A 22065-nucleotide genomic window follows, 5' to 3' on the forward strand; every position below is an offset into this window, starting at 1 on the left:
TTTCACTTGCTAGAATAGCTTTATACCCCACAATCACCGAAGATGATCAAATGGATAAACCACAAGACGCATGATACAACACAACTTCCCTCATTGGCAAATATACATCCACTCTCGCGGATAAGAAGCAATCCTGCGTTCTGATGCCCACTAAACATGATACACTCTGAATTTGAGATCTTGCCTAGAACCCATGCACACCACTCTTAACACCCTCCAAACTCGCACCACCCACAACGCCATTCTCCTTCAACGCAGCAGCAGCTCTCTCAGCAATCAACCCCGGCAACATCGTCCCCGCCGACGCCACAGCCTTGACCTTCATAAACGCCGTAAACTTGTCATCATCAGGGAGTAACCAGACCGTCTTCTCCGCCCCCTTTTCCCTCTTACAAGTTTCAATAATCTCCTGCATCTCGGATTCGTAGAAGCCTTTTCCGATGACGACGGCTACAGGACCAGTGGATGAGGAAAGCAGAGATGGGAGGGATGATTTTGCGGTGGGCAGGTCGTGGCAGGTGTGGACTACCTCATAGCCTTGGGGTTTTAGGGCGGAGGAGAAGGAAGAGGCCATTGTTGCGCTCTTGCCGCAGAGAGCGATGGGGACGGGGGTTGGGAGAGACATTGTTGAGAAAGATCTTGGAGATTGAAGTCGGATTGAAGTCCTGGAGACCAAAGTGATTGTCGAGTATCTGGATGGTCGAGGAAGAAGTGTCCGTGAAGCAATAGATCGATGTAGTGGAAAGGTAGATGTAAAGCTCATGTGCTTCTTTGTTGTGCACCTCGGACAAAAATGTAGTAGCGAGGGGGTGCTCAAAAGACCAACTTTGATGTTGTCCTACAACCTGAAACCTACCTTGGTCGCTCTTATATACATCAGTGCATTTCAATTGCAGTCCTGCAAGCAGTGTGGTCATCGATCTTGCTTTCCCGAACGGACATGAAGTTGCTCCTCTCCGGCTCGGACATCCGATATCAAGACCCGAGAGCCCCGAGAATACCATTTTTTATGGCCTGAGAAACCATTCAACTTGCTTGATATGCTTGAAAGGCCAAGTAGGTCTAGCATTGAATTGACGTGATGTGTATGCGTTGTGGAAGTGTACCGGCGAGTGTTTGTGATGTGACGATAAGGTCGTCCGTGCCGAGCCGCTGCATCATGAACCCTGACGACAAAGACCTTCGAATGCGCGAAAGCAAGTGCGAATTTGAGTGAACTTGACACATCTTGCTTGATCGATATGACAAAAATATAGGATACGTCCAGTACATGGAGCCACAAGGGGTTGGTTCGAAACTACTAATTATTTTCTTTTAATTTAGGCCATAAACAAAACCTTCCTACAATTCGTTTTTCACGATTTGTGTTGCGGTAGCAATGATGCTCTCAGTGACTGTCTTGCCAGCGTTGTGTTGCCGCAAGCCTTCCTGCTTGTCCACGACCAAGTCCAACCCAAGGAACAATAGCCAAGTAGCTCCGAGAGCCAAAACAACACCACTCACACCAACAATGATAACCATCCAAAGCCAGTCAGGTATAGTTGCAGGTCTCTTTGGTGGGTTTGAAACTTGGTCCAGAGACTGGTCAAGACGAAGAGCCATTTGCTCCTTTGAGAATTCAGCTTCAACGCGCTTGCGGCCATTCTCGCCCATCTTGCGCAATTCGGCAGGATTGGGGGATGAGAGAACACGTGACATGACAGCAGACCATTCTTCAGGCTTGCGGATGTCACGTAGCCAGCCAGTTTCTCCTTCAACAACGGTTTCAAGAGGGCCACCTTCATTAGCAGCCAGCACGGGTACTTCGGCGAGCATAGCCTCGAGAGGCACAATACCAAAATGCTCGTTCTGTGGAGTGTATACGAGCAAGTCGGCAGAAGCAAGAAGAGACTGCTTTAGTGAGTTGGGGACAGAGAGGAGGAAGAGGACCGATGTGTTGGAAGAAATGGCGGAAGGATCAGGGAGCGATTTGTGAGTTTCATGTGCGAGTTTGAAAGAATCGGCCAGGTCCTGTAGTTCCTTGTGAGTGCTGACGTTCTCGGGAACGCGAGGATCATAGCCGCCAGCAATGACTAGCAAAGCGGACTTGCGAATAGAATCCTGTTGCATGGCAAAAGCTTTGACAGCAAGAGCAACGTCCTTCTTCTTTTCAAAGCGGTTGATACTCAAGACGAGCTTTCGACCTGGCCACATGGCTTTTCGCTGCAGCTGATTCGCAGGCGAAGTGTCGACACAAGGATAAACGACCTTCAAGTCCCTACTTGACAGTTGAGGAAAGACACGCTTCACGACACCACCAGTGAATTTGCTGTTGACGACGATACCAGTACTAGAAGCAGTACTCCAGCCTTCAATGGCATTGAAAGGCACTCTGTAGGCCTTCTTCAGAACAGCTATGGCACCTTCTCCTTTTTGAGCCAGCAATTGATCCGGGAAGTGACAGTAGAAGAGACTGCCGACGTCGGGATAGAGGAAGCGGAGGAGAGGCACGGCGGCACTCAGTTGATCGATGAAGAAGTGGGTAGGTTTGAGATGGTCGAGTTCGTAGTTCCATAATGCGATTATGCAGACGAGGTGCAGCTGTCTTAGAATGGCACAGAGAATGGCGAAGCGACCAAAGATGGTTGAGGGGACAAGCGAGTTGCCGCGGACTCGTACGTCGAGGGTTCCTTGATTTGTTCAGCCTGGTCTCTCAGCAAATGTGTATAGCTGTGTAGACGACTACTTACCATCACGAGCTTCTTCAAAGCAATGGCCTGGATCGCAATGCGACGTGAAGATGGTGACCTTGTGGCCACGCGCTTGGAGGCCAACAGCAGCATCAATCACCAATCTCTCGGCACCTCCAATGCCCAGGTCTGGGTGGAAGAAGACGATGCTCTTCTTTTGCGCCATTGCTGATCGAGAAACAGACAGCTCATGGTCCCTGACGCAGCCTGAAGCTTGTTGGCCTTCGATCAACCCCGCCATGCCTTCCTTTCTTGGCATCACAGTCCGGGGTAAACCTTCCTGTGCCTCGGCCCGTCCATCCATGATGCTCCTGCATCAACATCGCCGCGACTTCTGTTCGTAAACTCTTAGAAGAACATGAAGAATTCCTGACCACCATGGCTGACAACAACGCCCCTGATCTATCCATTGTGGGTGATCGCCTAACACTACATCCACCAGGCGTCATCCAGGACCAAGAAACGCCTCTCCTAACTTCATATGCTCGTTTTCGCTCAGCCCCCTTGGACTTTTTGCGAGAAGTCAGCTTGCATCTTTCTGGCTCTGGTTGGCGCTCTTACAATGACTTCATCGGGCGAAACATCTTCTACAATGGCTTCAGCGATCATATTAAGGCTTTGGTCCTGAAGAATCCCCGACTACAATCTAGGATCTCGGAATTGGCACACAAAAGACTTGATGTCGAGATTGCTGAGGGTACTCTTCCGACCGACAAGGTTGAAGAACGACGTAATGAAATGGAAGCTCAATTGATCCAAGTTGCCGATTCCTGGACCGATCAAATGATCTGCAAGATGGACAGTAGGAGGTTCATCCGCGGTGCATACTACTTTGCAACACAACTTCTCACCAGAGCCTACCATCAGGGTATCCACGTCTCTAGCGAGGAAGTTCTGCGCCTTCGCAATGTTGCTCAAGAAGCAGAGAGAAAGAAACAATCTATCATTTTCTTACCATGCCATCGCTCACACGTAGACTACGTCTCATTACAGGTCATCTGTTATCGTCTTGGTCTTGCCTTGCCTATCGTAGTGGCTGGAGATAACCTCAACTTTCCCGTAGTTGGGCCTTTTTTACAACATGCTGGTATGTCTGACTCATTCGGTCTTTTGTTTATATACTGACCTTCGCAAGGTGCAATGTGGATCCGTCGTAGTTTTGGTGACGATGCATTGTACACAACTCTTGTTCAAGCATATCTGGACACGTTGTTACAGGAAGGTCACAATTTTGAATGCTTTGTTGGTATGTATCACTTATCCACCTACACTGTGCACTACTCACACACACCCAGAGGGCGGCCGTTCACGCACAGGGAAGCTCTTGCAGCCAAAGTTTGGTATCTTGAGTTTCCTACTCGAAAGTGTGCTATCTGGCCAGGTCGAAGACGCTGTGATTTGCCCCGTGAGCACACAGTATGACAAGGTCATCGAAGTCGAGTTAGTACTCCCACTACATGTTTTGTTAAATGTCATAGACTAATGTTGATCAGCTCCTACATTTCAGAACTGTTGGGTCAACCAAAGCCCAAGGAATCTTTGGGCAACTTTCTGTCCTCCTCATCTGTCCTATCTCTCAAGCTTGGCCGTGTTGATGTCCGTTTCCATGAGCCTTGGAGTCTGCGTGACTTTATCAATGAAGAAAAATCTAGGCTCACAACGTTGCCACCCCGCATCAATATTCCGGAGGATGTTGCTCTGAAGCGTCGCCTTTTGACTACCCTCGGCTATAAAGTCCTCTCAGACATCAATGCAGTCTCTGTCGTCATGCCTACTGCTCTAGTCGGAACCGTCCTTCTCACTCTTCGTGGACGTGGAGCTGGAAAATCAGAACTCGTACGCCGAGTCGATTGGTTGACGGAAAGAGTCAAGAAGCAAGGTGGTCGCATAGCCCACTTCTCTGGTCTTCCGACAACTGTCGTTGTAGAGCGTGCTCTGGAAGTGCTAGGACCAAACTTGGTTGGAGAGTATAAAAACTTGCCCGAAAAGACTTACTATGCTGCAGATCGATTCCAGCTCAGTTTCTATCGTAACATGACCATTCATCTTTTTGTGTCAGAAGCACTGGTTAGTGCTGCGTTGTACACGAAGGTCAAGCTGGGTGGTGGTCCGGAGAATCAGAGCATCTCATACCATGATCTGTATGATTATGTATACTTCCTCTCACAAGTGAGCCAATCCCTTCCCTGCAATCGTCTGCATACTAACGTTACAAGCTCTTCCGTGGCGAATTCATCTTCCCAACTACACCTCTAGCAGAAAACCTCACCAACACCTTGACCAGCCTCGAATCCGACAACATCATCTCCATAACCCGATCCTCAAACGACGGCACCACAATCGACTCAATCTCCCTTGACGAATCCGAGCGCCTTTCCGGTCGCGAAAACTACGATTTCTACTGCTTCTTAATCTGGCCATTCATAGAGGCTAGCTGGCTAGGGGCTATCAGTCTCTTGATGCTTACACCCCCGTCATCCAATACCTCTCAGCAGACTTCTCTACCTTTGAATGCTGTGGTCACTCAAGCACAAAAACTAGGCAAGACGTTGTATGCACAAGGCGATATCTCCTACCTGGAAGCCGTAAACCGCGAAACTCTTCGAAACGCCTATACTCGATTCGCCGAAAGCGGAATCATTTCCATTACACCACCATCTAAGGATGGCAAGATCCCAGCTACTGTGCATTTGACGTCCGAATGGTTACCTGAGAGAAATGCGGAGGGAAAAATCAAAGCACAAGGAAAGCTTTGGGAGTATTGTGAGAGTATTAGTAAAGGTAGAAGAGAAGGTAAGAATAGACGTGATGGAAATACAGTTGTGAGGAGGATTTTTGGGTTGGTAGAACTGGTTGGCGAGGGCCTGTGGAGGGATGCTGGGGTTGATACTGTGGAGATGCCTGGTAAAAAGGATGCAGAGTGGAAGGCGAAGAGGAGGGAGATTAGACCCTCACCGAAACTTTGATTGTGGTTTGGAAAATGTAAAGTCGATCGTTTGTCATGATAACGTAAACTTCGTTTGTCTCGTGTCTGCAACTATGTGTCGTAGTCCTCTCGCCCCGGTCTCCTTCTCAAAGTGTTCCCTCGTGAGCCCTCGATGTCCCTTCGCTGCGCTTGCCCAATGATCAATCCCACTTCAAAAGCGAGACAACCCACAAGCCGAACATACCCCCTCAAACACCCCAATCCTACCCGCAATAATTTCCTCCCCCTTCTGCATCGGCAACCTTCTCTCTCCCTTAGTCTCCATCAAAGCATTCCTCAAACTCCTCAACGCGAGCACATGATCAGTACACATCTCGCCTTTCGCAACCATACTTCCATCTTTGGCTTGTACTCTTGCCTCTACAAGTACGAATGCTTTTCCTTGTCCGTCGGTTATTGGTGTGCTTCGTCGCAAGATATTGAAGTGGGTTTGGGGGTTGGAGATGCAAGGGAAGAGTCGGTGCAATTCATTCCAGATGGCTGGTGAGACGGGGCTGAAAGCTGCTGCTAACGAGGCTGCGAAATTGATATAGGATGGGTTTCGACAGATGCAGATGGGAGTCGAACGACTCAGCGTACCAGCTCTCAATGGTTGGGTGGATTGAACATCGTTGTTGCTGGACGGAGGACTTGCACTACTACTGCTTTGGCGGCGAGGGGAATCTTTCATGAAGAGATGGTCGTTGTCGCTTGATGGATAGTCTTCGTCTTCGTCTGCAGAGCTGTAGTTGATGAGACTCATGGTGCTCCTTAGATTTGATTGTTTGAGGTGATCATAGTTACTGACGCTGCCTTTGGACTCGGGTGCTGATGTAGAGGATATTGAAGATCCTGAATTCCAGGAGAATTGGTTTTGTGGTTGGCAATGGAGGCGACTATCTATGCTGGTGTTTTTGTTGCGTCTTCTCTTCTCGAAAATCCTGGTTGTGGTATATGTAGATGCTGACATGTTTGCATATACAGGAAAATGTCTGACTTTTTCCTTCACGCTGACTTTCGCAGGCAATCAAGACCTTTGTTTCTTGCTGCTACCTTCGCTTGCTTGATATTAAACCTGAAGTCAGTTGCCAGAGTTCGGCGTAAGCTTGCTGTATAGATAAGAGTGTGCAATTTCTGTCAGAGCAACACAAACATGCGCTGTGCATGTTTTAGATTTGAAGAGTGGATGTGACAGATCGGTCATGCGCACAGTTCAACGACAACTGCCTATGTTACATCTGCAGCAAGTACATGTATCAGCTGGGTGGCGGCTGCAGTGCTGGCTTTGTATGGTCAATGACCACCCTGCGGGGCAGCAGGGACTTGAAGCCCGGTTGGTGTAGCACACTTTTAGTGGAATTATTCTCACATTGGACCACCGGGTGATCTTGTCTGGTCCTCTGTACTTTTCGTTTTCCAGTTACATGGGATGCGCCACATGTTCAGTCACATGGAACGACCTGAGTTGCTTACCCATCTGCCTGGTATCCATGCCATTTGATGAACGCGAGCCGCAAGACGCATGATGTGTTTGGCACTTGCGAACGGTCGGACAGATACCAGGCCACTTGACGGAATGAAGGCCCGGTCATGCATTTGCCACACAAAGCGAACAAAATGTTGCACAATTGTAGGTACCCAAATCACATTGGAACGGATAGCGTTTCTCGAGTTGATCCGAGTCATCCATTGTGACCTTCACCGTGATTATCTGCCTGGAGATCATGTTGTAAGAGTTGGCGGTATCAAAATATCAAGACCGGACCCGTTCTCCTTATCGAAGTCGATTCAGTTGTACGTAAAGTACAGTCGCTTGCAGACTGAGAATCGTGACCAGAGATTGACTTTTGAGAGCTGTAGCCAGGTACGTGTCGGCCAGCTGATATCGAGTTTAGCAGCGCGCAGTAAGCATACGTGCTGTATCAGTGCCTCTCATGTGTGGTCAATCATGGTTTCGCACAGAAGAAGACTGGCTAGCTGGTTGGCTGGCATTCGTGAACAAACTCGATTCGCAAGGCATCCTGCATCGACAGACAATGCAGAAGTTTGGAGTAGCCGATGTAAGGATCCGACATTTTTGAACGGCCATCTCAAATCATTTCTTCAAGATATCACATGATGGTCTTGACAAAGTCGGATGAAACAAGAGCCGCCGCGTTCGCAGCAGAAGTGTGTTTCCGAACGGCAAGCTCGACCGGCTCTTGCTTCTAGAACTTGTGGCCAATCAGAAGATGGCAGAACTCATGACAGCGGGGCAGCGGTGGTCAGAGCTTGATAAATCTGGGGTTCTCGGCGGAGGTGCCCCTCGGACCGCAGTTTTTTGAATGCCGTTTTGGAGCGCCGAAGTGGCATGGACGAGCAGCCGATTCAATCTGCCGTCAACTTTGATGGGTCCATGGGCTAGCAGTACAAATAGTATATAGACCGAGCTCCCCAGGTGTCACGTAGTTCCTCCTGTATTTCAGTCCTCAACCTCTTATCCACCATTTCCCTTCTCACACTTTCCAGAAAGTTGCCTGTCCAGCACTTTCGTACTCCGCATATCCTCAGAAAGTCGCCTCTCTGTACTTGCACTCCTCGCAACTTTACACACACATCCACCAAAATGTCGACCAACGCAAGATTTGACCCCAACTTCACTCCCTATGTCATCAATGCCATGGGACCTGGCACTCCCGACCGTGCTCGTGTCATTCTGGGATCCTTGATCAAGCACATCCACGACTTTGCCCGTGAGGTCGAGCTTACTCCTGCTGAGTGGATGATGGGTGTTGAGTTCATCAACTCGATTGGTCAAATCAGTACTCCCATTCGTAACGAGGGTCACCGTATCTGCGATGTCATTGGTCTCGAATCGTGAGTCTACTTGTCTCTTCAAGCGACAAACACAACTAATCAGCAATACAGCCTCGTCGACGAGATCGCCAACCGCATTGTCACCGAGCAGGGCATGTCTCCCACTTCCAACGTCATTCTCGGTCCCTTCTGGTCGCCCAACGCTCCTTTCCGTGAGCTCGGTGACAGCATCATCCAAGACCCCAACGAGAGCGGAAGAGTCACATTCATGCACGGTGTTATCAAGGACATGGACACTGGCAAGCCCATTGAGGGCGCCGTTCTCGACATCTGGCAAGCTTCTGCCAACGGCAAGTACGACTTCCAGGACCCTGACCAGTCCGAGAACAACCTCCGTGGCAAGTTCAAGTCCGACAAGGATGGCAAGTTCCACTGGTACTGCTACCACCCTACTGCCTACTCTCTTCCCACCGATGGTCCCGCTGGTGTTCTCCTCAGACTCATGGACCGCTCTCCCTGGCGCCCTGCCCACATTCACTTGATGATCACTCACCCTGAATACGCCACTGTCATCAACCAGCTCTACCCCAACAACGACCCTCACCTTGGTGATGACTCCGTCTTTGCCGTCAAGGACGACCTCATTGTCGACTTCAAGCCCAGAAAGGATGACCCCAAGGCTGAGCTCGACCTCGAGTTCAACGTCACCATGGCTCTCAAGAAGCACCACCCCAACCCCAACTCTGCTCCTCCGGTCTCTTCGTTCGAGCGTTCCATGGGTGGTAACAAGAAGCCTACCAACCCCAACCAGGCTGCTGCCAACCTGTAAAAATGTCAACACAAAAGCTGGGGATTCTATTTGACGAGGATGGCATAGTTTTTACGATTGGACATTCGTTGAGGGTGGAAGACATATTGTGCATATACCATGTCTGATTCACGAAGGGCGTTGTGGGTTCTTTGCATTTGATCGGCGATTTCTGCCATATTCATATTCATGTTCGCTTTCTTTTCGCGATATATCCAACATGAATTTCATCTTTTTCAAACTTCATGATAATCTCCTATTTTGAAAGTGACACATCTAAGAATCTGTAGTCTGTCGATGCTCCAGCACGATCAAGACAAACTCGACTACAGAGTGACCCTGTCTGAAGCTACTCATATGAACTCGGCAGCATCATCACACTGGTCGCTTGAGCCTTATTCTAGATATTATAGTTCTAATGACCAACAGATAGCAAAAAGGCCTTGCATGAAGGATCACATCGAAGTTGAGAACTCCTCGAAAAGTACCCGCCAGATATTGACCTCGGAGAGTTTTCGGACACTTTTGCCAATGACATCTTGAATCAACCAGCTATATATATTCATCAACAGCACTCCCCCATGTCCATATTGTCTCTCAATCCAGAATATCAGAGTGACGACTTGCACAAGACAGCAATCATGAGTCACCAGGACAACGACGTAACAGCCCATAATCGTGAAACCTGGGAGTGCGTACCCTGATCTCTTTTATTCTCCTCTCACCAACTTTCAACTAATCAAACTGCCTCCGCAGTTCAAAAGCAAAAGACTACGATGCCAAACCCTGGCAAAAGAAGATAGCCGCTCAAGTAGCTTCAGCACTGGACTCTCATTCTTCCTGGCTGGGAGCAAATTGGACTTCTTCCTCGAATAAAGAATGCAAGCTGCTGGATTATGCGTGTGGGACGGGTAGTGTGACGAGAGTGAGTATTTCTGCTTCTTCCTAACACCAAGGAAGGAATCTGAAAGGAAGAGATGCTGACAGGGCGATGGGAAAATAGGCACTAAGCAACCACATCACCCACGCAACAGGTCTAGACATCTCATCCCAGATGTTGGAGCAATACAAGACTCTCCTATCCTCTTCCCACCCTTCCCTTTCCCTCACCACCGCAATCGCCGATTTCTGCTCTGAAGACCCCGATCCTTGCCTCCAAGGCCCAGAGTTTTATGACTTTGATGTCGCAGGTGTGGCACTAGGCTTCCACCACTTCAACAATCCTGGGCTTTGTATCTCTAACTTGGCGAAAAGACTCAAGAAGGGAGGAGTCTTGTTTATCGTTGACTGGCTACCCAAGGACGTTAAACCTGAAGACCACATAGGACACCAACATGCTCATCCCACCTCCTCTGACACCAAAGAAGGAAACGATACAGAAGAATGGAAGAAGATGCAAAAGACAATCAAGACGAACGGATTCACAGAAGAGGATATGAGGACTTTCTTTGAAGGAGCAGGATTCCAAGATTTTGGATTTGTGGTGCTAGAGGAGAGTTTTGTTTTGCAGATGAATGGGAAAGAGGTCAAGAAGACTGGGTTTATTGCTAAAGGGAGGAAGGTCTAGGGGGGTGGATAGGATATGGGAAAGGTTGGGAGGAGTCTTGTGTGTTCTTGATGCTCTTTCTTTGTTTGCAAGTTTGATAGCTCGAATGCTGCTTCCCAATCAATCTTCAGGACATTCCTTCAAAACCTTGTGACCTGATACCTGGTTTTATAATCTACTACGCCTGGAGTGATTTCCAACGAGCAGCGATGGTCTAGTGGTCAAGACACCACACCAATGTGTCTTGCAAACACAAGCAGGAAGGGATGGTGAGTGCTCTGCAACACCATCTCGGAAGTGTGGAAATCGTGGGTTCGAATCCTACTCGCTGCGTTTACATTTTTGCAGTCAAACGACACCTGCACCTGCACGATATGAAAGTGAAGCTTGGTTATAGAGTGTCCAAGAAATTGGATTTGTGTCAGATCATAATACCATCTATCCCCCTTTCCGCATGCTTTTGTATAACCCGAAAATAGTCTATGGAGGAAAACAAGAGTCGATCTAAGCAAGAGACTTGAGGTCAGACATGCCGAGGCGGGAAGCCTCCTCGGTGAAGAGAGTCTTGATCTCCTTAGCATCGGTCTTGCCATCAAGCTTGCTCTTGAAGACAGCAAGGTCATCAACCTCAAGCTTGGCAATCATGGCATCAACATCGTTGAGAGCCTGGTCGATTTGAGCAGGGCTGGCCTCGCCATCGGCAAAGTAGTTTCCATCCTTGACGGCACCGCGAACGACACGCTTGTTCTTCTTTGCGGCGTTCTTGGCTGCCTCCTTTGCCTTCTTTGAGTCGGCCTTGGCTGCCTTTTCGGCCTCCTCCTTCTCCTTTGCAAGACGAGCCTCCTCTTCCTTGGCCTTTGCTGCCTCCTCGGCGATTCTAGCGGCCTCGGCCTCTCTTTCGAGTCTCTTCTTGTTCTTCTGGGCGTGCTCCTCCTTCTTGAACTTCTTGATACGCTCGTCGAGGGAAAGACACTCGTCGACCAACTGGCGCAGACGCTGGTTGTCCTCGGCCTTTCTCTTCTTGCGGGCGTTGTTGTTCTTGCGCTCGACGTGACGCTTCTGGTCACGGTTCTCGTTGTCATCGGGGACATCCTCATCAAGGTACTCGAAGGATCTCCAGCTGTCAAAGTTGTACCAGAAGTTGTAGAAGTTCTCGACGTGCTCGCGGGTGCTGTTCTCGTCGCCGAGCTTAGGGACGGGCTGGACCTTGCTGAAACGACCCTCAGCCTTGAAGACAGGGCTCCAGAGTTTGTAGAAGTTGCCCTTTTGGGTTTGCTTCTTGGATGGGGGCTCGACCTCGGCAGCCTCATCGACGGAATCGAATTGGCGACGCTTGACGGGGTCGCTGAGGATTTCGTGGGCGCGCTGGATGCACTTGAAGAAGTTGTCGTCTTCGTTACCACCGGCGGCGGCTCTCTTGTCGGGGTGGTGCTTGAGGACCTTTCTGCGGTGGGCCTTCTTGATTTGCTCCTCGGTAGCCTTCCAGCGGTACTTTGTTATGCCGAGAACGGCGTAGTGGTCCTGGCTCTGTATGGTTGTTAGATGTGAAAGTGTAGAATGAGAGTCAATGGCACATACCTTCCAGTCCTTGGCCTCACGGGCAAGCATGGCAGGGTCCTCGGGCTCACTGATGTAACCAGCATCCTCATCCTCAACCTTCTTGACGTTCTCCTGGGCGCGAATACGGTCATCCTCGGAGAAGGTACGCTTGTGGCGAGTCTGGATCGGGAGTCAGTATGATTTCTAGATTAGAGCAAAGCAAGCAAACGTACTCTGCGAGCGTGAGCCAGGAAGTAAGGGCCGACAGGCTCAACGCTGCGACGAGCGGCAGCAGAAAGCTTGCCAACAGCCTTGAAGTCCTTGTCGGCAGACCAGCCGGCAGGAAGGGTAGGCAAAGCCTTGTTGATCTGAGTAACAGACATATTGATGTTTGATATGTGTAGATACAAAGGGAGAGCAAGACTCGCTGGCTCAAAATCTGATTGAGAGTCTCGATTTTTTGGTCCGGGGAATCGAAAGCTTGGCACGCCTTTGCCGTCCGAGTCTCTCCATCATAACCAGTCAATAATTTATTGTCACAGCCAGGAAACAATTCACATACATTCACCTACTTGACCCAGACAACATGTCGGCACAGTTCGTACCTCACAACAAGACTGTCGTTCTGTCGACATATCGCAACCTCTTGCGCGCAACCCGCATCGCCTTCCAAGGTAGCCATCCATCGCCTTCGACTCCAGCATCCGACCCAGGTCGCTGACACAGCATTTTACCTGCAGGCGACGACAGCACACTATACAACTCCCGTAGATTCGCGCGAGACTCATTCGACCAGAACCGCGGCATCAAGGCTGGCAGCATCGAAGCCGAGAAGGCTGTAGAACATGCCCAAGGAGTGGCTCAGATCTTGAGGGAAAATGTAGTACAAGGCGCAACCGACAAGGAAGAATCCGACACTTACAGTGAGTTCCAGGCTGCTCCTAAATTTGACGACTGAACAATCCGACTCCAACTGACACGATACCCACGAAACAGAATTGCGAATTCACGATCAAACTGAGAGGGGCGACAATGAGTCTGTCAAGCAGTTCAAAGGAACCACAAAGTCTTTCGCAGAGGTCAAGCGCTGCTCTCTGATTTGATATGTAAAAATATATGATACCCCTGCCTGTTCAACCTTACTCATCTCAAAGCACACCAAGCCTGAGAACGCCATGCTTTCCTGTCAAACGCCTAATGTTCCAATCTCTTGCTCTGACTGAGAAAAAGCCTACTCGCCTGCCAAACTTGCGTATTGAACATCTTCAGATCCAGGTGGAGGAGCAACCAGATCAAAGTTGTCGGCCTTTTCAGACGCTCCAGCTGCCGATGAAGGACCAGCAGCAATTGCCGGTCTGGTTGCTGAAGCTGCTTTGACGGCCGCATTTGTCTCACGTCCAGCTCTTGCATTCGCCATACGAGCGTCTCTGTCCATGTTGTCCAATGTCTTGGGCTTGCCCCATTGAACTCTGAGTGGTACACCCTTGACAACAGCTCTTCCTTGACATGCAGCAGCAGCAGCTTCTGCAGTATCCCTAGTCATGTAGTTGATAAAGGCGCAGTGTGATCGATGTGAACAGACGAGCGACCGGAGTGCTCCATATTGCGAGAAGAAGACGCGAATCTCGTGTTCAGGAAGGTCATCCTCGACACCAGTGACGAAAAGCGACATGACATTCTTGTCGGCCGGCGGCAGAATGTCTTGCGGTTGTGGTGGTAAAGTCGCAGTGTTTGGGAAAGGTCGTGCTCTCGATGCGCCCTTGACAGGACGTGATGGTGGTCCGTATCCAGCTGGCCTCGAGTCTTTCGTACGAATAGGTCCTGGTCTGGCGCCTTCCGAAGACGGGCCCTCGATCATCTTTTGTCCTGATGCAGCACCCTCCTCTTCCAATCTTCTCTGCTTCTTGTAATGAGGCTCACTCTGGGCAAGTCTGCGCAGCAAATCCCTGGCTTTTTCGTCCGTCTTTTCATAAGCCTCGATAGCTCCTCTACCCTCTTCGATCTCTTTTTCGTGATTCTGTGCATAGTATTCTCTGTTGATTTCACTGTTGGGTCCAGGTGTGATCATCTTCAAGGCGGCGTCGCGTACAACGATGGGTAGTCCAAAGCTCAAATCGAGCATACAGCACTGACAGCAGTTTTTCAGTCTGGCGCATGTCAAGCAAAGATTTGTTCGCTTTTGGCGAGCTGTGCGATCGGTCTTCCAGCGGAATACTGTGAATGGACGAGTGCAGATTTTGCTGCGTCGTGTTAGTAGAAGCTCGATAGCGATGCACAAGAGTAGGAAACTCACCATTCAGCACCATAATCTTCTTTCAGAACCTGAACGTAAGGATTGTCGCCAAGGCACTTCTCACAAGCCGAGGGCATGTCGGTCGACTCCCATCCTGAACGATTCAGATCTTGCTTGGGAGGCATGGTGATAGCTGATTTGGGATGTTGAAAGTGGTATTATTGGAGTCGCGGAAGATGCTAGAAGTGGCTGATGAATTGTGGAGGTGACGCGACGAGCGCGCAGGTCAAAGTCGAGAAAATGATGGCTGCTTGTATAAGCAGAAGCTGAATCCTGAGCACCACTCGCAGATGGCAACCAAAGTGACGATGTCCTTGCCGAAGTTCAACCTAGCACTTCTTCCAGACACCTCCGTTGTCTCTCCGCAATCGATAAGGCGGAATCCACGGTCTCCGTATGCATGTGAGAGCCGCGGCGGGAAATTTGGGTGAGGCACGGTGAGGACTCTGAGATGCGCTAAGGGCAAGCCAATTGCAGGCCGTGAAATTGCGTCCCCAGAGGCAGGTACGCCCCCAGCGCGTTCGATCTCGTACGATGTTTATGGAAAGAGCCACCCCTTTATAATTCTTTTAGTGCTTGCTTGCCATTTCCTTGCCCCAACTCGCTGTGCAGTCCACTTTCCTCTTCTCAATCGACTCTTCTCTTCGCGTTCAACCGCATCTTCAATTGTACTCTTTTGTAGTGTCTTTCTCTTCTTCTACAACTTCCCCTTTCTTTCGACACAACAACAATAATGGCTCCTCATTCGCTTGAACAAGAAGACCACTCGCGCGATGCTGCCTTCAACAAGGTCATGCACGGCACTTCTGCCCAGAAGAGAGGTGGTTTTGCCGCCATGTTGAGCAAGGGTGCAGACGGTCAAAAGGCTGCTGTTGATGAGTACTTCAAGCACTGGGACAACAAGGCCGCAAAGGACGAGACTCCTGAGATTAGAGAGGTGCGTCTTCTTGGACACTCAGATCCTCTAATTGGCCTCTTACTGACCTCCCGAGCAGGCTAGAAGAGCCGAGTACGCTACCTTGACCCGTCACTACTACAACCTGGCTACCGACCTTTACGAGTACGGTTGGGGTCAATCCTTCCACTTCTGCCGTTTTGCATATGGCGAGCCTTTCAGACAAGCTGTTGCCCGTCACGAGCACTACCTCGCTCACGTCATGAACCTCAAGGAGAACATGAAGGTCTTGGATGTTGGTTGTGGTGTTGGTGGTCCTGCTAGAGAAATTGTCAAGTTCTCTGGCGCAAACGTTACTGGTCTCAACAACAACGACTACCAGATTGAGAGAGCTACCCACTACGCCGCAAAGGAGGGTCTTTCGCACAAGCTTGACTTTGTCAAGGGTGACTTCATGGTGCGTCTCTTGCAACACTCCAGCGTCAAATCACAAAACTGACAATTCCCCAGCAAATGTCTTTCCCCGAGAACACTTTCGACGCTGTTTACGCCATCGAGGCCACCGTTCACGCTCCTTCGCTCGAGGGTATCTACTCCCAAATCTTCCGCGTCCTCAAGCCCGGCGGTGTTTTCGGTGTTTACGAATGGCTCATGACTGATGCTTACGACAATGACAACCCTCACCACCGTGAGATTCGTCTCGGTATTGAGGTCGGTGACGGTATTTCCAACATGGAGAAGATTGAGGTTGCCCTTGCCGCCATGAAGGCCGCTGGATTCGAACTCGAAATCAACGAGGATCTTGCAGAGCGTGACGACCCTTACCCCTGGTACTGGCCTCTTTCTGGTCAGCTCAAGTACATGAGCAGCATTTGGGACTTCCCTACACTTGCCCGTATGACCAAACTTGGTCGCTGGACCGCACACAACTTTGTTGGCACTCTTGAGAAATTCGGTCTTGCTCCTAAGGGTACCCAAAAGACCGCCGACTCATTGGCCGTTGCCGCTGATGCCCTCGTCGCTGGTGGCAGAGAGAAGCTCTTCACTCCCATGTACCTCATGGTTGGACGCAAGCCCATGAACGCATAAGCGATGAACGTTCTTGTTTTCTTCTACTTTTTTCTTCATTTTTGAATACCACTTACTAGAGAACCCACATGTTTTATTAATCGGCTTGGAAGGGATCACTTTGCATGGCGATTATGGGATATCGCTCGACAGCAGAAAAGAAACTGTTGCGGATACATTTTGTCTTGACTATTAGAGATATAAAATGTACAATTATGTTTGAACGATCACTTTATTGTTCCTCGCGCAAAGATCTATACAATTGGATGTAGCCATGTGAGCTTCATATTCAAATCGTTCCCTTTCTATCAACATGTTTCATTCCATCGTTACCCAAATGTCCATCCTATCGTGATCATTTCATGTAGTCATCACTTCATTCCCAACTCATTCAGGTTATTGTTCGTTCGTACCTGCGAAAAATCATATATCAAAAACTCCATCGTTAATTTGCAGGACTTGCTGTTTTGGTTGACGTACCGACAAATACCACCTGCACACTGGCCAAAGCCACAGAAGCCATGAAAATTTCAATGCGATTCGCGGATGTAAAGAATGCCAAACAAATACTGAATGTTGCGCTCCAGAGCCCGATAAAGATCAATCTCCAGATCAGCTCAGGGATATAGTAGAGGGCGATGATACTGGCGGTAGGAAGTAATGAGGCGAACAAGATGCTGATGTAGAAAGCCAGCTTTTCGAGGATTTCTCCTCGGTACATGTGACCACCAAACTCTGCATCTTCCTGCAAGAGTCGATGTCCAAACAGTACATGAAAACGTTGCACGACTTTGCTCCTCAGCAGGTTTGTAAACGAATCTGGCGCCACATGTCCAGATAGACTGACGAGATCTGTCTGCGTTGCTTTTGCCCTTTCATGTGCTCTTGCTCGTTGTTGATCTGTTTCGTATTTGGCCTTTTCGTCGATACTCAGACTCCAAATGGTGTTTTCAGGGTGGTGAAGCCATTCTTGTTCGTTGTTGTGGCCGTGGATTTGGCTGTCGCAGATGAATTCGCGAAGACCTCGCACTTCACCGTGGGTTGGGCGGGGAAGGCTGTATAGCTTGTGTTGTTGGATCAAGATCTCGTCTTGAAGAGTCTTCGTCAGTAGTGATATGGAAACGCAGTGCGTAACGGACTGCAGGGATATGTATCGAATGATGAGTGTTAAGAAAGGCATCACTTACTATATTCCTTCAACAATCTGCGGTTCTCCTCGTACAACTTATATCGGGAACGAGCTCTTGAGCCCTCTGGAGCTACGCGACCGTTGTGAATACCTTGCAAGGGTCAACATCAGTGTTCAAAGATTTGTAACCGGCATAGAAAAAGCATACTGCGCATGCTAAATTGCAATTGCCTCAAATCCTGATCCCTCTGATCATCCATCTCAGTCTCATAAAGCTCTTCCTCAATATCCAACAACTCCGCCTGAAGATACAGCAGATTCCTCGCATTGAGTTCCGAGAAACGTCGAAAGATGGCAAAACCAGGCCGCTCGCCGATAAATCGTGCTAATTTGGGATATCCTTGTAGAGCAGGTCGTTCGCGAACAGAGTTTTGACGCAACAAGCCTGGTGATACGAAGGTTGACTCGGTATTGCATGTGTTGAATGATATCGGTGAGAAATGGACGGAAGAGCTTGCGGCAGAGTTGGTTCTCGAGTCTTTGCCTACAGCTTGGACGTTTGTTGAGATGCGAGGTTTGTCTGTGGGTTCGATGACGGGAAGCTCAAACCTCTCGCCGGCCATGGTTGGTGGCGGAGTATGCTGATTATTGACTCAGAAAAGGCAACCAGGGGAGAATAGAGATAGGTTGAAGGGTTGAAAATAGAAAGTGGAAAGAAAGGAAAGTGTCACACAAGCAGTCCTACCTCTAGACACAGCCCAGATATCTGCATGAATAGTCGCCCCACTTTCTAATACCAATGATTGGATGTTACATGCATGAACAGAGGTGTTCTCCACCACGCAGCAAAGGGCTGACATTTGGCCCGCCAAGAGCAGTGCCTCGTCGCCTGAGTGATTTTGATTGAGAAAGTACCGGTGAAGGAGGTGGCAGGACTTGCATGAGGCTAAGGCTAGTACGCAAGCTTCGCCTTGCAGTATATGAGATACGCCTACGTTGCTGTATCTTCCAGCCCCAAGGCTTGCTTTAGTGCTTATTAACACGACCCAGCTGCGTCTCTTATGGAGCAGAATAGATTACATTCCATCAAGCTATTCGGGAACTTGCCATAGCTATCGATAGTCGTCGCAATCGAGCTCCGCCATCGTTTGCCTTAACACAATATTGGCGGCAGTGCCTCGTGGCTTGGAGGATGGCCCAGAGTAGGTAGGATCACTTATAAGACGATACATGTGCAATTGAATCTTTTCTCGACCTCTTGACTTCTATCAATTCCCATACTCGTCCACAAAGAAGATACTTGCAAGATCCCACAAACATGGACCCTCAACAATTGACACCTGCACTGTCCGTCGACGACTCACCATCCCTATCCGACAGCGAAGCTTCATCCGGCATTCCAGCAGAACAAGTAGACATAATCAGAAGCATCGTCGACAAATGGCACAAGAAGCCTTTACAAATAGCAAACGACATAGTCTCAGCATTGGTACCTTACATCCCAACTCCAAACACCACAACGTCTCCCAACTGACAACCCCCCTTCCAGGAGGGCGGCGACCACACCCACATCCCATTGATCGTCCGCAACGGCGACAACCAAGAAGTAGTAATCTGGGCCAAATGCGACACGGGCGCATGCGCAAACTTCATCACCATGGCTCTAGTCCGCAAACTCAAACTCGAATACAACCTCCAAAAGATCGACGACTACGAAGCTGCTCAAAACCTCGAGTCCAGTCCTCGTGATCACCTAGGTGTTGGGTTGATCAAAAAGGTCTGCAGTTTTGAAGACAGAGAAGTCAGTATTAATTATGTGTTACCTATTACTTTTCAGACTGGAAAGTTTAGGAAGCAGCATGAGAAGGTGGAGTTTGAGGTGCTGGAGATTGGTGATGGGGTTACCAGTCCTGCTTCTAATGAGAGGACGGATCTTTTCCTTGGTGCGAGTTGGTTGTTCAAGAATGAGGTGTTTATGTTGAGGAAGAGCTATTATGTGGATCCACCAAAAGACCTGCCGGTTGTTGAGACAGTACCGAGTCAAGACTCTGAGTTGACACCAATCGGTAGACCTGCAAGCAGTGTCTATATTCCAAGGGGTACTCCTTCGATCAGGCTCAACGCCAGTCCAGCACCTCCTAGGCTTCCGAGAGGACGCATGGCATGATAGTGGTCGCAATTTGACGATACAATGGGGGACCTAGGGTGTAAACAGTACGTGGAAACTGTTTGGAAATTGTGGTCATTGGATAGATTTGCTCAGCGGCTTTTGTATGGTATTTGGTTGGCGTACTCTACGTCCTTATTGGGGTTTCTCCCTGCCAGGCTAATAATTCGGCACATGTGCAACACTTCATGGTTCCCACATCCTTGTGTACACCTTGCCTTGATCATTGACTTTGGGTTATCCTGTATCTGGATTGTCGAACTGTCTGGATGATCAATCATCTTGAGGCCCAGCAGGAAGATCAATGGCTTGTCTCGTCCGTTCCTGAGGACTGCTGGTTTGAGTGTCTGGACGGCCGCTTGGCGGCAGACATGTGGTCCAGACGTGCCGTTATCTTGGTTGAGCATGCAAGTCTGACGTCTACCCAAGCTCGGCATATGTTTTGATGTTCTCATCTAGGTGACTCGATCGGCTCATCCTGTCATTTCGACATCGGTCGCCTTGGCCACTTGTTGCTTGCTAGCATCCGTAGTCTTGGTTTCAGCGGCCTCTCTGACAGCTTCTGCGAGCACACTTCTTGATAGCCCAGCAGCATCGACAGCACGATCAACCAATGTCTCAAATCCTTCTCCAGCATCGCCCTTGACCCATAATTCTGTAAGTTCGTCTCTTGATTGAAGATGGGCGACTACAGCTGCGGCGCGCAGGTCGTTGTGTTCACTCGGGCATGGATCCAGTACCAATTCTCCCTTGCCTTCACCAGTGACTGCAGCAACACCACCAGAAACAAGATCAACACAGTCGATCCCTGCATCCACAAGAGCGGCACTTGCAGCAGTAACGCAACCAGCCAGCACATTCATCAAACCCACACCTCCAATGTTTTTCTTGCTGGCATCGTCATCACGCCACCAATCATCTTCCTCACTTTCCAGAACGGTAATTACAACCTCGGCTGCAGATTTGGGCCAGCGCTCGCCAATCACCACACCTCGTAGTGCAGTTTCCAGATGCAGTCCAAGATCTCTTTCTGCAGTATCGCGAAGATAACCTCTTCTTTGACGACTCGCGAATGGCGCAAACTTGACGTGTGTGCTGAGAAGTAGATTCGGGCTGAAAGCGGCGGTGCGAGGAAGTGGTCGTGGACCATGAACAGTGCAAGTAAGTTTGAGAGTGCCACTTTGGGCTACGAGTGTTGTTCTGGCAGCGTCGGTAGAAGGATGAAGTTCGAAGTAGGCTGATCCAGAAGCTGATGGCACCAGACCTGTTTGCAGGAAGATTTTACGAGGCGTGGATGCGGATCGTTGACGAATTGGTCGTTGTGATGATGTTTCGGTGGTGGGGACGAAGATGGGAGCAGATGTACCGCCTGCAGGCGCATTGGTACGACGGCGGTCAGCCATGGTAATTGATCACTGGATGTGTATAAACTGGCAATGTCTTGTTGGATGATTTCTTGATCTGCTTCTGCTCCAACTTCGGCAAGATGCGTGACGTCCGCGCCAGATGGTCCAAGCTTTCGAATTTTCTGCTACAACCTGAAATCGCGTTGCGGCTTTCTTCCTTTTTCCTCACACAACCTTCTGCCTCTGCGCGTCACCTCGATTGTCGACAACATGCGAGACCGCTGGCGGCTTGCTATACTTTCTTTTTCTCTTTTGTGTAAGTTTCACCCTACAATATCACTGTGGTTAGGAAGAAACTCCAACACAACTAGTTGGCGATCAACCCTCGGGGTTTCCTGAGCCATAAACTAACATGCACTACCATCTGAACCACATTCTCTATCACTGCTTGTCATATTACTTGATATTCAAAGTTGAATCTGTGCTGACCCGCGCAAAGTCTTCTAGTTTCTTGTTCCAGCTTCGTTCGTCTTCAGACGCCGAGAGTTCTTCCACTCGATGCATAAAAGTCATGCACACTTTGGTGGAAGAACTCTTCAACTCTGCAATGGTAAGCTATTTGCTTCTCTTCTACACATCAACCCCGCCAAAGGTGTTTTTCAGGATGATTGTATTTTAATTTCAGTTCTGCTACTGAGTAAATCATGCGGATACTTATACACCAAAGCTTACCTTGTCTGATCCACATTCACCTTTTGGGCATTTCTTCACATTAGTTCATCAC

General features: G+C 49.3%; 13 protein-coding genes across 13 annotated transcripts; 6 read left to right on the forward strand and 7 right to left on the reverse strand.

Annotated features, from left to right (window-relative positions):
* Nucleotides 1-184: 184 nt before the first annotated feature.
* Nucleotides 185-763, reverse strand: M437DRAFT_78005 (uncharacterized protein; the record flags this gene model as incomplete). Its single annotated transcript, XM_041026925.1, has 1 exon — nucleotides 185-763. One exon carries the CDS (start codon nucleotides 761-763, stop codon nucleotides 185-187), a length of 579 nt encoding a protein of 192 aa, XP_040876576.1.
* A 578-nt stretch (nucleotides 764-1341) lies between these two features.
* Nucleotides 1342-2895, reverse strand: M437DRAFT_56237 (mannosyltransferase; the record flags this gene model as incomplete). The annotated part of the gene is made up of 2 exons (XM_041023012.1): nucleotides 1342-2669; nucleotides 2730-2895. The coding sequence occupies 2 exons, from the start codon at nucleotides 2893-2895 to the stop codon at nucleotides 1342-1344; spliced, it is 1494 nt and encodes a 497-aa protein (XP_040876577.1).
* Nucleotides 2896-3107: 212 nt separating this feature from the next.
* Nucleotides 3108-5695, forward strand: M437DRAFT_56564 (acyltransferase-domain-containing protein; the record flags this gene model as incomplete). The annotated part of the gene is made up of 5 exons (XM_041023073.1): nucleotides 3108-3816; nucleotides 3865-3975; nucleotides 4025-4169; nucleotides 4223-4898; nucleotides 4946-5695. The coding sequence occupies 5 exons, from the start codon at nucleotides 3108-3110 to the stop codon at nucleotides 5693-5695; spliced, it is 2391 nt and encodes a 796-aa protein (XP_040876578.1).
* A 171-nt stretch (nucleotides 5696-5866) lies between these two features.
* On the reverse strand, nucleotides 5867-6664 carry M437DRAFT_56352 (uncharacterized protein; the record flags this gene model as incomplete). Its single annotated transcript, XM_041023041.1, has 1 exon — nucleotides 5867-6664. The coding sequence occupies one exon, from the start codon at nucleotides 6662-6664 to the stop codon at nucleotides 5867-5869; it is 798 nt and encodes a 265-aa protein (XP_040876579.1).
* A 1635-nt stretch (nucleotides 6665-8299) lies between these two features.
* On the forward strand, nucleotides 8300-9319 carry M437DRAFT_56624 (protocatechuate 3,4-dioxygenase beta subunit; the record flags this gene model as incomplete). Its single annotated transcript, XM_041023082.1, has 2 exons — nucleotides 8300-8550; nucleotides 8602-9319. The coding sequence occupies 2 exons, from the start codon at nucleotides 8300-8302 to the stop codon at nucleotides 9317-9319; spliced, it is 969 nt and encodes a 322-aa protein (XP_040876580.1).
* Nucleotides 9320-9939: 620 nt separating this feature from the next.
* M437DRAFT_56657 (S-adenosyl-L-methionine-dependent methyltransferase) lies at nucleotides 9940-10865 on the forward strand (the record flags this gene model as incomplete). The annotated part of the gene is made up of 3 exons (XM_041023090.1): nucleotides 9940-9989; nucleotides 10055-10223; nucleotides 10302-10865. The coding sequence occupies 3 exons, from the start codon at nucleotides 9940-9942 to the stop codon at nucleotides 10863-10865; spliced, it is 783 nt and encodes a 260-aa protein (XP_040876581.1).
* Nucleotides 10866-11348: 483 nt separating this feature from the next.
* On the reverse strand, nucleotides 11349-12766 carry M437DRAFT_78011 (DnaJ-domain-containing protein; the record flags this gene model as incomplete). Its single annotated transcript, XM_041026926.1, has 3 exons — nucleotides 11349-12371; nucleotides 12423-12563; nucleotides 12617-12766. 3 exons carry the CDS (start codon nucleotides 12764-12766, stop codon nucleotides 11349-11351), a joined length of 1314 nt encoding a protein of 437 aa, XP_040876582.1.
* Nucleotides 12767-12993: 227 nt separating this feature from the next.
* Nucleotides 12994-13468, forward strand: M437DRAFT_31872 (uncharacterized protein; the record flags this gene model as incomplete). The annotated part of the gene is made up of 3 exons (XM_041019222.1): nucleotides 12994-13057; nucleotides 13124-13306; nucleotides 13380-13468. Coding segments are annotated over 3 exons (336 nt in total), but the record flags the coding sequence as incomplete, so codon positions are not given.
* A 146-nt stretch (nucleotides 13469-13614) lies between these two features.
* Nucleotides 13615-14801, reverse strand: M437DRAFT_87467 (RNA recognition motif-containing protein; the record flags this gene model as incomplete). Its single annotated transcript, XM_041028644.1, has 2 exons — nucleotides 13615-14623; nucleotides 14677-14801. 2 exons carry the CDS (start codon nucleotides 14799-14801, stop codon nucleotides 13615-13617), a joined length of 1134 nt encoding a protein of 377 aa, XP_040876584.1.
* A 608-nt stretch (nucleotides 14802-15409) lies between these two features.
* M437DRAFT_87468 (uncharacterized protein) lies at nucleotides 15410-16660 on the forward strand (the record flags this gene model as incomplete). Its single annotated transcript, XM_041028645.1, has 3 exons — nucleotides 15410-15613; nucleotides 15672-16028; nucleotides 16082-16660. The coding sequence occupies 3 exons, from the start codon at nucleotides 15410-15412 to the stop codon at nucleotides 16658-16660; spliced, it is 1140 nt and encodes a 379-aa protein (XP_040876585.1).
* A 487-nt stretch (nucleotides 16661-17147) lies between these two features.
* M437DRAFT_15965 (uncharacterized protein) lies at nucleotides 17148-18169 on the reverse strand (the record flags this gene model as incomplete). Its single annotated transcript, XM_041018840.1, has 3 exons — nucleotides 17148-17728; nucleotides 17827-17898; nucleotides 17977-18169. Coding segments are annotated over 3 exons (846 nt in total), but the record flags the coding sequence as incomplete, so codon positions are not given.
* Nucleotides 18170-19086: 917 nt separating this feature from the next.
* M437DRAFT_68898 (uncharacterized protein) lies at nucleotides 19087-19935 on the forward strand (the record flags this gene model as incomplete). Its single annotated transcript, XM_041025191.1, has 2 exons — nucleotides 19087-19257; nucleotides 19318-19935. 2 exons carry the CDS (start codon nucleotides 19087-19089, stop codon nucleotides 19933-19935), a joined length of 789 nt encoding a protein of 262 aa, XP_040876587.1.
* Nucleotides 19936-20408: 473 nt separating this feature from the next.
* M437DRAFT_68899 (exoribonuclease family protein) lies at nucleotides 20409-21338 on the reverse strand (the record flags this gene model as incomplete). Its single annotated transcript, XM_041025192.1, has 1 exon — nucleotides 20409-21338. One exon carries the CDS (start codon nucleotides 21336-21338, stop codon nucleotides 20409-20411), a length of 930 nt encoding a protein of 309 aa, XP_040876588.1.
* Nucleotides 21339-22065: the final 727 nt, after the last annotated feature.

Source organism: Aureobasidium melanogenum (genome assembly GCF_000721775.1).
Source record: "Aureobasidium melanogenum CBS 110374 unplaced genomic scaffold scaffold_24, whole genome shotgun sequence".
NCBI classification, from domain to species: Eukaryota; Fungi; Ascomycota; class Dothideomycetes; order Dothideales; family Saccotheciaceae; genus Aureobasidium; species Aureobasidium melanogenum.